We start from the raw sequence: 15,976 nt of genomic DNA on the forward strand, positions 1-15,976 counted from the left end.
ATATACACTTCTGTGGAGGAAAATGGGTCAAGTTTGACATCCCGGAGGGCTTGTGTGTGTGTGTGTGTGTGTGTGTGTGTGTGTGTGTGTGTGTGTGTGTGTGTGTGTGTGTGTGTGTGTGTGTGCGTGCGTGTGTGTGTACGTACAGCCTCAGACATCAGTGGACATTAAATGATGCTGTGGCCCCTCCAACACTCAGCTGTGCTGCTGTTCTCTCAGAGTCTGAACCCTGAAACTGCAGCAGATATAGGAGGGTTGTTTGTTTTATAAGAATGACTGTGGGAAATGGGAATATGGTGCTGGCTGTTACGCAAGTCTCCTCCTCACACTGTGAATCACAGTGCAGCAGCTTGATTGGTGCTGTGCAGCTCTCAGGTGCCCGGGGGTGGATGAGTAATGTTATGTTTCACATGGAGAGCCAAGCAGGGGGATGTTGCCACTAATGATGCCTTGGTCCCTTTCGCGCCACAGACGCACACACAGATACCTGAGACCGTCCTGCCCACATAGGGGAGGCCAGGTGAAACTTCCTGTCACATGAGAAAAGGATCATGACCGTGCACTTGTTCAGCCTGCTTTACTCATTTTAATGACAGTAACAGAGTCAATGTCAAGAAAAGTTGTCTCTCATTCATGAAAAGGCAACAGACGTGTTTGAAGATTTGAATAGACAAACTAGCTGACAGTCTTTCCTGCACAGCCGACTATGGATCTCAGTGATTTTCTCTGTCACATGTTCCAGTTTGGTCAAATTCACAGGGTGTCGCAGAGTGCAGCTGTGCTGTGCTTTGACCTGAGCTGCTGGAGAGTTGAGTGTGTGTTCTGGTTATTAATAGCCACCAATTAACTGTGATAATGAGGCTGGATATTTGGAGGCTGGCATGTTCGTTCTGTGTTCAACTCACTTAACATGAGTGAAAAGCAGTGGATGATGGGAAATCGCTGTGTAATCAAGTGTACAATATGCCCTGGAATACCGTAACTGTAAATTAGTAACAGCAGTATTTATCCTACAACAATTAACGAGTTTGTTAGAAAGGGATGCAAGGCAGGTATAGAAATGAATTAACCGGGTGGGGATTTTTGTTTGAGCACTGTGGTATGATTGCAGAGGCCCTTGCTTTGGTAGGCCTCATAACTGTGCTTAATGTAAGTGCCGAGGAGCCCTAATTGTGAGCTTTTGATTTTGAAATGGCTTCAGTCAACTTTCCTCAAGTTCCAGATGTTGAGATGCAAGTTTTAAGTCAAGTCTTTAGTGAAAATATCAAACGAGATCAGAATGTTTTAACAGTCTTGTGGCAATTATGCAGCTGGAATAAAACAAGTGGATGCACCTTATCAGTTGAATATTATTTGGTATTTATCCAGTAGTGACTGGATATTACAGTTATAATTTATTATTTCTTTTATCAATTAATCTGTCAATCATTGCTGAATAAAATGGTGAAAAAGACCGGTTTGACACTCTGAAGGTCTTCAAATACCTTGTTTTGTCCAAATGTACTTGGACAAAATATGACCTTCAAATTCTCCCATTATTGAGAAATTCAAAATATCAAATGTTTTGCTGAAAGGTGTGATAAGGAATTTAAACAATTCCAAAACTAGCTGTCAAGTCTAGTCACAGGTTGATTAAGCTGGTGTGTTTATTATTTCAGCACTGTCATATGACAGTGATAGTTGATTGTTAAATTTGTTGACGACTATTTTCCCGTTGATCGACTAATCATTCAGTGCTGGTAGTTTTTGCAAGGTTTTAGTAAATGAGACAGCTCTCGTCAAATTCAAGTCGAGCCTCGAGCAATTCTCTTCATATATCTCTATCAGGTCTCATGGTAATATAATTAACTTGAGGTCACGTGACTTGAGTCTCCTCCTCGTCTGTTCTCATTCTTCAGCGTTCTGCTGTGTGACAGCTTGGAAACAGCTGCTACCTTTCTCTGGTCAGAAGATCTGACTGGACCAGCCAAACTTGTGTGTTGGCAGAACAAGCAGCAGTCCGGTCAGAGCCACCTGTGACGGCTCTAGTGTTTAATGCTAAAGTGTGAGTGATTGGTAAGGTGACACCCCCAGAGTGACTGAGCCTCTGCTGGGGACCTGGGCTCAGTGGACGATGGGTCTATCATCTGTAACTTAAGTCCAGAGTCTGCTCTCTTGCTGATGAAAACTCTCGGTGCTATCCAGATGCCTCTCTCCTGTACCCGAGTGCAATGAAGTGCCTTTGCCGTCTGCTCAACGGCACTCCGCTTGCAGAGTGCTGATGGTACAAGGCGAGCGGCAGCTGGCTCCCCAATGAGTCTTAAATGTTCTCATGGATATCTTTTACATGGCAACAATCGCCCTATTGTTGTCCTGATACATGCAACTCCCCTAGCAACAAACAGAAGAAAATATGCATCAGCACTTTTTTCACAGCAGTGGGCTGCAGTGTGTGTGTGTGTCTGTGTGCAAGTGTGTGTATATGAATGAGAGAAAGAGAGCAGCTCCACCTACTTTAACCTCTGTGACTGTAAGGACACAAAGAAAGCCATTGAGGGGATCAAAGTCTTGGTGATTGAGCCGGACTGGAATTTAGAGCACTGAACCACAACTGTTTAAGCTGCTCAGCTTGTGAGCATCGTAGCGTCTGCAGCTCCAGTGTTGACGTTGTAGATGTGAGTGACCAGAGATGATTTGCTTTGTGCAGATAATGCTCATACAACAGGCAGTGCACGGCATCACTCTCAGAACTGTGTCTGTCACACAGAGAATTAAAAAGAGTTTGCATCAAGGTCAGATTCATAGTCTTTTTTTCTACGTATTCTTTGATCACATACAAACTGATTTGACTCATTCTCTTGCCAACTTTAGATTGTGTTTTATTCTGGTGAAATTATTTTATGGCTGCCTGTGTTCAGACAGCATTTAATGTTTGAGAAGTTTGCCTTCTTTTGTTGAATGGAAAAAAAGCGTCTTGCTGTCTGTGTATTACAAAGCATTGTGTAGTGTTTTGGTGTTTGATAAGCCTTTAAACACAGCGTGTGACACAGTACTGTTTTCGGTCTGAATCCCTACTAAGACAAAGGCTGTGTTCCAAATCACTTGCTTTTTCTTTGTACTTTCAGTACACACTGAAGTAAAAAGTGAAAAGAGAAAATATGCAGTTTGGAATGGGTGTCAAGACTTTGTACCAACCCTGCTCTGAGGCATGCTGACCTCCATACTATATTTTTGCCATCCTGCATTGACACACGGTGTATTGCGACTTGCTGAATCTTTTCCTGGTATACTAAATGGTATGGTAGTATGGGTACTGGAATGCAGCCTAAGTGTCTGCAGCCATGCTAGCAGCTCTGTGAGGCTGTACATAGGCACAGTGATGCTTTTATCTAAATGCTGATGTTGAGCAGGTATAATGTTTGCCGTGTTTGCTGTCATAGTTGAGTGTGTTAGCATTAGCGAATTAGCACAACACACAAAGTACAGCTGAGGCTGATGAGAATGGCATTCATTTTGCAGATACTTGGTCAGAAAGCACAGTAATGGTCACCTTTACATTTTGACCTGATGGCGGCGCTGGAGAACAATTCAGAGGATCGACAAAGTTATTACATTTCATCCTGAGGGGAGCATAAGTGTCTATACCAAATTTCAAGGCAGTCCATCCAACAGTAGTCAGCAGACAGGCCGACCAACAGACTGTCATTGCTATCCCCAGAGCCATGCCGCTAGCATGGCTAAAAACATGAAACTCAGATGTCATGTCGGCACAAGCATCGATGCATTTCAAATGATACACAACCCCACTCATAACCTAGGATGCATGCCATCTGCGCGGTCCCATTATGTACTTGTGTGTGACTGTAAATGTATCACATGTCCAGTAAAGCACAGAATGCACAGTCTTCTGTATTCCTTAATTTGATTGCTCTCTTGCTCCCCGTTGTAACTGTCCGGGCTGATAAGTGGATGTGTGGATTTTCTAGAGACTAGCGTCCATCCCACTGTCTGTCTGCGATGCTGCGGAGGAGAGGCAGGTTTTCATCTCGACAGCCTGTTCCATACTGAGAGAGATGGAGAGGAATGAGAGATTACGGTCCTGCCTGCGTCTCTCAATCTAGGTCACAGAGCATCAGGGGGCAACACGCCTGGCTCATTTAGCCTGTGAGTCACACAGGGCCAGGACCGCTGCTGGGGATCTCTCTCTCTCTCACCCACCCACCCTGACTCCACCACTGCCTGTTTTCCCCCTACTGCTGTATTATTGTAGTTTTCCTGCTGTTGATTTCCTTTGTTGGGGTGTATTTTCAGCTATGGATTAATATGCAATTTATGCACCAGTGAATATTTATGGCAGCTGGAAAGTATATGTGGGATCTGCTGCTGACACAATTGGTCAGTTAATCGATTAGTCGATGAACAGAAAATTATTCTACAACTAATACCCACAATACCAAAAATTAGCAGGTTTCAGCTTCTGAAATGTGAGGTTTGATGCTTTTCTGTCATTTTTTATAATAAACTGAATATCTTTGGGTTTTAGACTGGAAAACCCTTAAAAATTGAAATATGTCTTCTGAGATTTTTTAACAAATAATTGTCAGTTGTAGTCCATGTGGATAATGAATTACAGTGCCCATGTCACCCAGTGACGTGTTGGGGCTCAGATCTTTGGATACACAGACAATACTTGTTAGCAGGATCAGTTCATAGCTGCTTTTGGTCTTTTCATGGGATTTGTTGGCAGAAAAAAAATGCAAAATATCCCCACATTTATGCTTCAGGGCTGGTGGGCTGGAAAACACTGCCTGTGTGTGTGCACTTATGTGTCGCCATGCTTACTCTTGCAATTATTCGTGCATGTGTGTACACTCAGCAATGACAGGAACAGGAAGGAAGCTGATTTAGCCTATCTATTTAAAAGCTTATTAACTGTTGCGGAGGAGCTGTACTCTGATCTCCAGCCACTGCTTTAGGCCACAGACTTGGTTTTACATTACAAAAATAGGGACTCTTGTGCCGCCCATGTCACCAAACAACAATAGGATCCTCTTTTCTTTCTTTTTTTTTTTTATTATATAACACACTTTGTATCTAATTTCACGATGCACACAGACCCCCACACACACAAACACATGATGCTCTGAAGCCTTGTGTTCAAAAAGGACTGAATAATTTAGATGAGACCCAAGCGCACACCTCCACACAGACACACATTGTCAACTGGGCAGCTGAACCATCTCACTTTCAAGTCCACAGTGAACTGCAGGTGGGCTCTCAACCTCTGCTGGCTTTAAAGTTGTGTTTCACTAAACCTTCTGGCTATTAGAAATAACCTCCATCTGATCTATTTGTTCTCTTGCTTCTGCAGCTTCTAACTAAAAGTAACACAACTCAAAGAAATGACAGTGGTGGAGGGGGAAGCGTAAGTAGTGGTCAGGTCACTGTGCTGTTCATTGAATTATTAAAAAGTGCCAAGTGGAAGTAGCTGCCTGCAGCACGTGCTTCAGACTGCAGTCTGCAGACCAGTGAGCACACTGCCATTTAGTTTCTTTCCAGCTTACATGTTAGTTTCTGCTTTCTGTCAACAAGCAGAGCTCACTATCAGTATTTGGCTTGTGGGTCTGTGATTGTTCAAATGGACAAGGGTCACAAGTAATGATTATCGCAACTGTCAATATGTTAATGTTTAAATACATCATATCTATGAAATGGGGCTGCACGGTGGCGCAGGAGGTAGTGCGCGTGCCTCACAGCAAGAAGGTCGCAGGTTCGATTGCATGTGTGGGTTCTCTCTGGGCAATCCGGATTCCTCCCACAGACCAAAAACATGCTCATTAGGTTGATTGGTGACTCTAAATTGCCCCTAGGTGTGAGTGTGAATGGTGTATGTGCCTTGCGATCGTCCAGGGTGTACCCCCCCTCTCGCCCGCTGACAGCCGAGATAGGCTCCGGCCCCCCCGCGACCCCAAAAGGGATAAGCGGCATAGAAAATGGATGGATGGATGGATATCTATGAAATGTTAAAAAACAGTGAAAGGTTCCCTTCAAAACTAGAGCTGAAAAAATTACTTTGATGAAAAATTAATCACCAAACATTTTGATAATTGTTTAAAATCTTATCAAGTAAAAACACCAAAACATTATCTGGTTCAGGCTTCCCCAATTTGAGGATTTTCTACTTTCCTCTGTTTTATACCATTGTAAGTTTAAACTAGGTTGCTGGTTGGACACAACTATACATTTGCGCTCTGGGACCTTGTGAGGGATACCCTCCACTGTTTTCTGATTTGGTTACTCACATAAAAGATTTGCAGATTCATCAGTGATTACAAAATGATTGTTGGTTGCAACCCTAATCAGAGGTTCCAGAAGCGCATGGTGACTGACCAACAGTCCAAAATCCAAATACAATATATTCTATTAACAATGAGAGAAGAACTGCATCGTCACATGTGAGTATGTGAAAATGAAATTATTTTGCATCTTGTATTTGTTGATGAATTCTATCTCAAGTTCATCAATACATTAAAAACAACTTGATTCTGTAAATGTAGTTTATCTCTGGATGCTTGCACATGCATTTAATGCATTGTGCCGGCCTGTATCATCACCATGATTTTAAATCTCACGTTCCCTCGTGCAACACCACATGGGCCTGGTTGCTATGGACACGGCCCATGTGGTGCCCCCATGCCCTGCCGCCCCCCTTTTACTTTGTGAATTTTCCATAAACCCTTTCCAGATTAGGTCAGCCATATGTTGGAGCCACACATACAGTAGACAATCGCACGCTCTGCTAAGCTGTTAAAACCATTACAGAGAAAACATGAGGTTTATGCCACCCCATCATAACTTGTGGACAAGACTTGCTATTCCAAAGGCTGCTCCAAGCCAGCCCTCAGTATCCCATAATGCATAGCATGCAGGTGAAGGCATCCAAGCAATCCTCATTAACCCATAGATATGTGGCCATGTTGTGTTTTCAGCTCAGGTAGTTTATTTTATTGATGATAAAAGCCCATGAAGGATGAAAATAATGAATGTCAGGCATAAGAACTGCTGCGATTTTTATTCTGGAAATAGATTGAACTTATGTGGATTCATATATTTACTAAAATGTGGTCAATATTTTCCAGGTGTCCGTCACATAGTGAGGTGAAACATCACAAGTCGTACTGTAGACTTTGACTGTGGTGATGAACTTGGAAATGTTATGTCTCTGAGTAAATGAGGTGGACCCACTCTTGTCTTGGCCTCTGTGACTGTCTCACTTGGGGAGGAAGTGCAGGTTTAGCTGGCCTCTCAGGTCCTGTGTTAAAGCCACTTTAATGAACCATGTCCCTTGTAGGACCTGCTGTTCTCACCTCAGCCGCCACAACAGGCATCCTCCATCCACAAACCCTAACCCACCTCTACCTACCTGACACCTCGGACCTGAAACAAGAACATACATTAATATCAAGTACTTGGTATGTTTTTGTTGATAGTAAAGGAAAAAGCAAGCAAACAAACAAACAAAAGTCCACTGGGTATAGATCTTGCATCAGACACGTCTGTATCACTTGGTTTACATCATACTTGCAGTGTCTGATACCGGTGTATAAATCCCACAGGAGGTCATGCCCTCGTTGGTGTTATGTAGCCTGTTACTATATTCACTCGCGTTCAAGAGTGTGTGTGTAAAGTGTAGTGTGTCAGGTGTGTCAGCCACGCCCTCCTCTTTCACTCTGTCTGCCACGCCCTCCTCTTTCACTCTGTCTGCTGTGCACAGAAGAAAGAAAACATGTGGAGGGGAGCCACTGGCTGAGTCACTTCTTTTTTTCAGTTAACCCGCTCCTTTGGTCCTCTGCTTGTAACCCCTGTTATCACTAAAACTGGCCCTGAAGGGCCTGCGCATGTGTTTGTGTGTGTGTGGTGTCATCACTCCCCGTCAGAGTTGAGTTTAATGAGTGTGTGGAGTGAAACATGATTCACTCTGATACCTGAGTTGGCCACACCCTGCCTACTGTTCCAGAGGGAGAGAATCACTTGAGACCTGCAGAGAAAGTGTGTGTGTGCGTGCGTGCGTGCGTGCGTGCGTGCGTGCGTGCGTGCGTGCGTGCGTGCGTGCGTGCCTCTTTGTGTTAGGGCTTTAGGATTTTTTTTTAAAGCACTTCATTCACTCATCAGTGCCTGTTCTACCAGTTTTATTGTCTGAGTCAGTTCATTTACATGTATAGCTTCTTCTTATGGACCATAATGATTACCCTCTGCCCTATGGATATGGATTTTAACAAGCCTAAACTCGTTTATTTGAGGAACCAACTTGTGAATTTCCCTTGGGGATGAATAAAGTATCTATCTATCTATCTATCTATCTATCTATCTATCTATCTATCTATCTATCTATCTATCTATCTATCTATCTATCTATCTATCTATCTATCTATCTATCTATCTAATGCATGGCATGGCTTATTTACATGCATTTGTTGAGACTTTTTTCTGGTTTTTCACTTTTCTATTTTCAGTTTGACATTACTGTCACATTAACAGAATAGGGAATTGACCAAAATGGTGAACACTGACCGTGAGAATAGATGGTTGAAACTCCTGTTTGTATGAGTTTATTCAGTTGGCTGTAGAGCACATATGACTTTATTACTGGTTTATTATGTGTTAGTCTCAATGACACAAAGAATTCAATTTTATTATCCTTTGTCACATTGACACAGTTCCTTAGACATGAACTGTCGTGACCTAAGCAATCGTAATGATACATATCTTTTTGTGGAGGAACTTGTTGAACTGCAGCAGTGTTGAAGAAGGTGTGCTTTAAGGTCCTGTGTATAGGATTTAGTGGCATCTAGTGGTCACACTGCAAACTGCAACCAAATGAGTACCCCTCACCTCACCCTCAACTCCACTGGCCCCAAAAAACGAGAAAAAATGCAAAAGGCTCGCTGTAGAGCTCGTGTTTGGTTTGTCTGGGCTACTATAGAAACAGAGCAGTGCAACATAGTGGACCCGCTCGCCAATTTACGAATCCCAATATGGCGAAGGGATGACCAGTCCTACTCTGCCTCTGGTTGGTTCATCTTGGTATTCTTACCCGAACCAATCATCACTCCTGCCTAAATCTAACCAACACAAGGCAATGAATACTAGCCAATCAGAGGCAGTGTAGGGCAGGTCATCCCTTCGCCATAGTAGGATTCACAATTTAATTAATTTTATTCCATTTCTGCTAGTAGATCCCCTGAAAACGTACTCACTGGACCTTTAAGCAATTGAGAAAAACTGTAATATCGTATCTTTACGACTGTCTTACAGGTGAGTGCTAAGATACCAAAGCATATATCTGGCTGAATTTTGAGAAAATGTATAGAAAATGGTGCTCAAGGCACCAAAATGTTTTTTAATTTGATGCACTGATGCAACCATGAACATTAGTCTTGGGTTGAATGTTTCTCTCAGCTTGAATATTATAGCTTTAATAAAAAGCTGGAACAATCTTCTCCAGAATATGTATAATCATATTCTGGAGAAGTATGTGACAAACAAGGTGATTTTTCCAATGTTAGAACCACCTAAACGCAAATAAGAGTAAAACAAAGACCCTAGGGTGGCTAGTAAAGATTGAATACGTTTGGAATGTGCTCTTTCATTTGCATTTCAGTAGCACAATCACCCTAAATGTCATTCAACATGTGTCTTGTTGACACAGTTTCATGCCTGTATCAACATGCACTCCTCTGCTCAGATTTTTGGTCGTTCACTGATAGCAAGTATACACATGCATACGACACTACCATGCAACATATGTAAATGATTGCACACATATACCTAAGTTTAGTTGTCAAACATCTTGTCCCCTATATGCTACAAAATGATCTTTACAGAAAGCACAGTTTGTTTTCGGTGGCGGTAGACACGCTCTTATTTCCCCCAGAAAAAATTTGGATCGCCAGACCTGCAGGAAAGCCTACTGCAGAACATGACATCATGCTGTCTGACAGGAAACATGCATGTGTGCGAGAGAGAGGTACTCAGGCTTACTGTCCATCTAACTTATACAGCATTAAGTTGTGTCAGTTTCAAGATATATGGTGTGTGTGTGAGAGTATGGACGCACTGAGTGGGTCGTCTTTTGGCCGAGGTTAGGGTTAGAGGCTTGGCCTGCTGGTGTAGAGGAGGCGACTGGGCGGTTTCAGTAGGGTGTTTGTACTACAGCTCTTTAGACCTCAGGAAGACTGGTTTAGCAAATACCCCCCTCCCCCTGGAAATAGCACACTTGAACACATACCAACAAATGCAGAGATGGCACAGTACCAAACAGAGGGGAGACCATATGTCATTCTTTATTCCAGACCATAATATGTTACCATATATATGCCTGTTGCGGTAGTATCATAACCGAAGTCTAGATTTGAAAGACCCACTTCAATGGAAATCGAGTTTTTCCCCTCGTTAACAGTAGCTAGTAAAACAGAAAACGAGCAAAGGTTTGTGGGATTGATGAGCAGAGTCATAGGTGAGCGGTTATGCACAAGCTGCAGGTGAGCGGCGGATGGGTGTGTGGAGAGGTGGGGACTGTTTGCATATTCAGATCCAGATCCACGCATTCTAAATAGAGGCAAAGGTGAAATCTAAGCCATTTTAAGCCATGAAGAGATTTTTTAATGGAAATATTTTGATGAGCAGAGATGAGCCTTTAGGAACTTTAAGTGGATTGGTATATTACTTTTGGACGTTCTGACTAAGAGCCTAATGTGGCGTTGTTACAGTACAGTACCTTGTTGAAATCATCTGTTTTCTGTCAGATAACAGCTGTAAGTCGCTGTAATACTCGAATGTATTTGGATCTTTTTGGGTGAGCATGTGTTGACAGGTTTCTGGAGAGTTATCCTGAGAAAGCAACTGGGTTCAATGTGATGAGGGAGAGGAGAAAGCAGGGAGAGAGAATAGAGGTCGAGAGCTAATTACTATTCAGACAGAGTGCCTGTGGGGTAGAAGGAGAGAGCAGTCTCGCTGCAATTCAAATAATCCGAGGCTAGCCAGTGCGGGAGTGTACGGGTACTGAAAGAAGGCGCAGCTTTGATGTTTCTCTCTCAAGATTGTGGAGAAATAAAGCATATACGTTCTGAGGTGAATGCATGAGTCCTCTTCACCAGTGCAATTATCAAATGGAGATGAAAGAGGAGAGCTGCGGCAGCTTCATGCAAAGCTCAACTGTTATGCTCGTCGCTGGAGTGGTTTGATTGTGACCTCCGCCATTAGGACAGACATGAGTGGGTCACCATGAGAAAGTGGGTTAACAAGTGAGGCCCCCATCACCTCAGCGGAGCTGTGCTCTGCCTCTTAAACAGATCCCTTTGACTGTTTGAGATCAAGTTGTGGGCAGACTAGAACAGATTCTCGGCTTAGGTTTGAAAAGAAGTGACAGCAAAAGAAGAAGGTTTATGGGCAAGATGCAGCTCAGGGTGCTCCAAGTACACTGAATAACAAAAAAAAGAAAGTATCACAGATTCGCTCATTTTTCATGTACCAGTTTGCCAATTTCACCGCATTTTCATTTCCTGTCTGATATAATACAGCTCTGTCCACATGTAGTACACTGATGGGATGCAGTCCATTGCAGTTTTAACTCTTCAGCTTCCACTGCTGGAGCCTTACGCTGGAAATGCGACCCTTAAAAAAAAAACAGATGAATTTCAAATTATCCAGATGGAGGAGTGATTACTTTTTTCATGTAATACCACGCCAGCCCCCTCCCCCACGACCATCTCTCTCGTACTCTCTCTTGCTTTTCTCTCTCTCCCTTGCTCTCTGTCTCTCTCTCTCTCTGTCTGTCTCTCTCTCTCTCTCTCTCTCTCTCTCTCTCTCTCTCTCTCTCTCTCCCCCTCCGTGTCTTTCTGCAGAGAAACTGCCTGTTCACATGAGCTAAAAATAAATCATGTGACAGAGCGAGACCAACTGTACCGTTCATGCATTACTTATGGAAGTGTTTGCTTTTCTTCCATTTTTCCTCAGAAAAAAAGAGAGTGCCAGTCCCAGAGTAGGTATTGTGTTGGAGTGGGCTCTCAAGCATCATCCTCCAAACATGAGCACTCTCATATCTGTCAGCTCGTCTGTAGTGTGTCAGCCGTCTGGTGGTTAAACTGAGTAGATGTGCAACTTGCTGAAATATTGCCGGGTTGTTGTTGCTGAACAACGGATAGATGTGAAGGTGTTATAATTAACACTTAGATTATCGATCAGCGCTTAAGTGTAGAGTTTGATCTGTGTATTGGCTTAGTAATGATCATTATCATGTTATCATTTGATTGATTCTAAGCACACTGTACTACAAACTAACAAAATGAATTGCGTGTGATGTGTGAAGAGTTTGTCTGATGTAGTGATAGTCGTGTAACACAGTTACAGTACTTTGGACATCAATTTGATTATTTTGAAGGCATGTATTTGCCATCTGGTGTATATTGAATACCCACGTTCATATTTAGGGATAATTCTAGTTTTGACCATCATTCCTATGAGTAATAATGAAATTCTACTCACTGACCCCAATTCCCAAAGTTTAGGAGCACAACATTGCTAAGAAGGGATACGACAGGGTAAGAAACATGATTGGTAAAAGAGTCATGCAGGTTTTAAAAAAACTCCAAGGTTAGCCAGATTTATTTGGAGGAAGAAATAAAACGCGTCCACAGTTTAGAGACTGAATTACTGGTTCAAATTTCCCATATATTGTACTCGCTGTAGTTGTACAATAAGATGGTATTGCAGACATATTGTGTGTTTTCAGTTTTATGTTTAATCTCCGATAAAGATTGAAAGTTCACTCTTGACCTTGGAAACTGCAGTTAACACCACAAGGCCCATTAGTCGTTCTCTGGCTTTCAATCAAACCACAACATCTTCCTCTACAGATGGAGTTTGCCAAGTTGTCGTGCAGCTGATAAAATTCTCATTTTTCTGAGCACTTTAAGGACTCCTTATCACTGTTGGAAAGATGAGATTGAGCGCTTTAGTTTCCTGCCTTATCACTGCAGCAATGCTGCAGTGTTGCCAGCAAACTGAGAACAGGGGATCATTTTATCAGAACTGGTTGTTCACCTGTGTCAGTAAGCCAGGAAGCCTTTATCTAATCTCTATTGTCCTCTGTGGTGCAACTGGGAAGAGATGACATCAGTGGCATCTTCAATCTTTCATCAGTGTGCGTTTCAGAAGCCTAATTTGTAATCAGGGATTAACTCTGGGAGCTCCAGGAAATGGTACAACTGAAGAGTCACTGCTGTGCACACAATGAGATCACCTGTCAGACTGGCCAATAGGGTTATTACGCACACAGTGGCAGACGTATTTAGTTTTCTGTTTCGACTTTATACGCAGGACTCCCTTATTCTCATGCATCAAAACATTGAGACATTCTTCATCATGAAGACTGAGAGTTGTCCTCCTGGATTCATCTTTTTCACTTATGTTTTACGGTCACTAATTTATCATAATAATTATATATACTATTATTTCTGTTGTGACTCTATTGTGGACACATGGTATCTCTTGCATGTCTGTCTGTCCTGGGAGAGGGGACTCCTCCTCTGCTGCTCTTTCAGGGGTTTCTTCCACTTTTTTCCCTGTTAGAAGGGTTTTGTTGTGTGAGCTTTTTCCTCATTTGAGTCAAGGGTCTAAGGACAGAGTGTGTTGCCTGTTGTACAGATTGTAAAGCCCCTTGAGGCAAATTGTTATTTGTGATATTTGACTGTAGAAATAAAAATTACTTGACAAGTTGAGGTTTGAGAGCAGCTAGGGCAGCCATTGGTGGACATACTGAATGAATCATCGCTGCTCAACACAGTAGAAAAGTGAGTGCAGGCTCTCCAGATGGATTTTTAGTACTTGTCTGAAAATCTGACAGCTTTGCCCGCAGAGGAGTTTGGCAGAGTCACTGCGTGGCTTCAGGGCCAGCGTAAAGCTCAGTCGGCCTGTGTTGTGTCTGGTGGGGTGGAGGAAGATGCAGATGGGCTGTCAGCAGGGGGGATTGGAGGGGGTGTCCAAGGGACATTCTGCTCTTGTACCGCTTGTGACTTGAGATTCCTCCGGATGCACCATCACTCACCTCTGTCATCTATCATATATCTCTTCTTAACTCCATCACCACGTCCTCCTCTGTGCTTTCGACGGTCCCGTTTTATCTCTGTGCGTCTCCCACCTTTCTTCTCCTCAGCTTTCACGCCTCTCTGTTTTCTGTTGGTGAATCATCCCTTCTCTTGCCCACGCTTCCATACGTTTCCGTATTTAGTCCTGCTTTGTTTGTGCTTTCGTGCCGTACTTGAGGCTGGAACTGAGCCACATCTTTGACACCCTCAGCTATCTCTGGAGATTACCGTCACACTGTGTGCATCCATCTGTGTTTCCATCTTCTCCTTTATAAAGTTTTTTTTTTCTTTACCTGTCTCTCTCCTTTCTGCTGTAGCACCATTCTTGTGTTTGAACAGGTGGTCATAGACCACAGTCAGACATATCAGAGAATGTATATCAGTCCAAAAGGGTTCAGTCTATTATCAAACTATGAAGTTTTTTTTAATGGTTATTTTTTTTACACATTTTATCAAGGATAGAGAAATTCAGATATGTCTTATGTAATGCAGAATGAAAGTAGACTACTCTAAAATGTTGACAGTGTGAATGAAGTGAAGTTTATTTTAATCCTAAGTTGATTCGACTTTACCCAGTCTGTAAGTCAAGTCACTCGTTTCTCTGTGATCTTTGACAGGTGACATTACACAGAAGGGCTATGAGAAGAAAAGGACCAAACTCTTGGCTCCATACATCATCCAGACTCCAGGTAAAAACCCGTCACTCCCTTTTTCCTGGGTAAACATAACTGTGCCTCGCCTGTCTCTGTTGTTGTAACCTCTGCTCATACACAAAAGAAAATGTCATGTTTAAACGTACTTAAAGGGAAATGTGGTTTCTTTTATCTGGTATGACGTTCAGTCTTATTGGCATGATCAGTGATCAGTGAATCAGTGCTCTGCTCCTGTCACTTAAACTGTATCTTTTTATAACGGGTTATTTCAAACTGGGTCTCACACTGGAAATGTTGTATTTAATGACTCACCAAATGTTAAAAACATCACTGCCTTGCAGAGTATATGAATGAAATGTAAATAAGACGTAGACTACAGCGCATGTTCTGTAAATGGCTGTTTCTGTACTGTAAATGGCATTGGTATTGTACGTTAAGACCTGATAATGCACAGTCTCGCCTCCCTGTGGTACCTGCTCTCTGCTAATATCACCACATCACACTGACGGAGGAACGAAAACAATGACAAATTGTTGGCGGCTGTGAAATGAATCTACCAGCAGATTTCATCTGTTAGTCGAGAGGATTGGTTTGCATCACCCTGAGCTGTGACCTGATGTAGCTGGAGTGTAAATGCAGGCCTACTAGCTTGTTTTTAGATTTATCAAGGCACAAACACAGATTGTAATAGAATATGATGTTGAGATATTGTCATACGCTAATTAAACCACTTTTGGTTCTTCAGGTTAATATGGGAAAGAAAAAGAAAATATATACCAAACTGTAACAGGAAAGTTAAAAAGAAAAATGCATGTGCAGCACAGCCTAAATAACAGTTAAAGTTTCATAATAATTCAAATCAAGGCGTTCCTCAGTTCACTATATCATTTCAGATTTTTATTTCCATTGAGGCAGCGACTGAGCTGACACTATCTGAGAAGCTAGACAATAAGCATGTGTTTTTTATTAATACGTGTTTATTGTTTATGTACTTGACAGTGGAGCCACCCTGTCAGAATGATGCGCAGCCTCCCGCTCCCAGTTCCTCCTCTAGCCATGCCCCTCCCCCTTCCAGTTCGTCCCGTTACCGAGACCGCCGCTCCCGCAGAACACATCGCAGTGGAGGAACCAGGGATGATCGCTACAGATCAGGTCAGGACTCCAACATCAAAAACAAAACCCTCTGATGTCAGGGGAGAA

General features: G+C 42.7%; 1 protein-coding gene across 4 annotated transcripts in view; it reads left to right on the forward strand.

Moving 5' to 3' along the window:
- The window catches only part of dip2bb (disco-interacting protein 2 homolog Bb), a 38,273-nt gene that overhangs the window by 710 nt on the left and 21,587 nt on the right, over positions 1–15,976 (forward strand). For all 4 annotated transcript variants that reach the window (XM_070992540.1, XM_070992558.1, XM_070992550.1 and 1 more), the window contains exons 2-3: positions 14,741–14,812; positions 15,776–15,928. In XM_070992540.1, coding sequence (XP_070848641.1) covers positions 14,741–14,812; positions 15,776–15,928 — 225 coding nt within the window. The remainder of the gene's footprint in view (positions 1–14,740; positions 14,813–15,775; positions 15,929–15,976) is intronic.

This window comes from Chaetodon trifascialis, chromosome 3 (assembly GCF_039877785.1).
Source record: "Chaetodon trifascialis isolate fChaTrf1 chromosome 3, fChaTrf1.hap1, whole genome shotgun sequence".
Lineage (NCBI taxonomy): Eukaryota > Metazoa > Chordata > Actinopteri > Chaetodontiformes > Chaetodontidae > Chaetodon > Chaetodon trifascialis.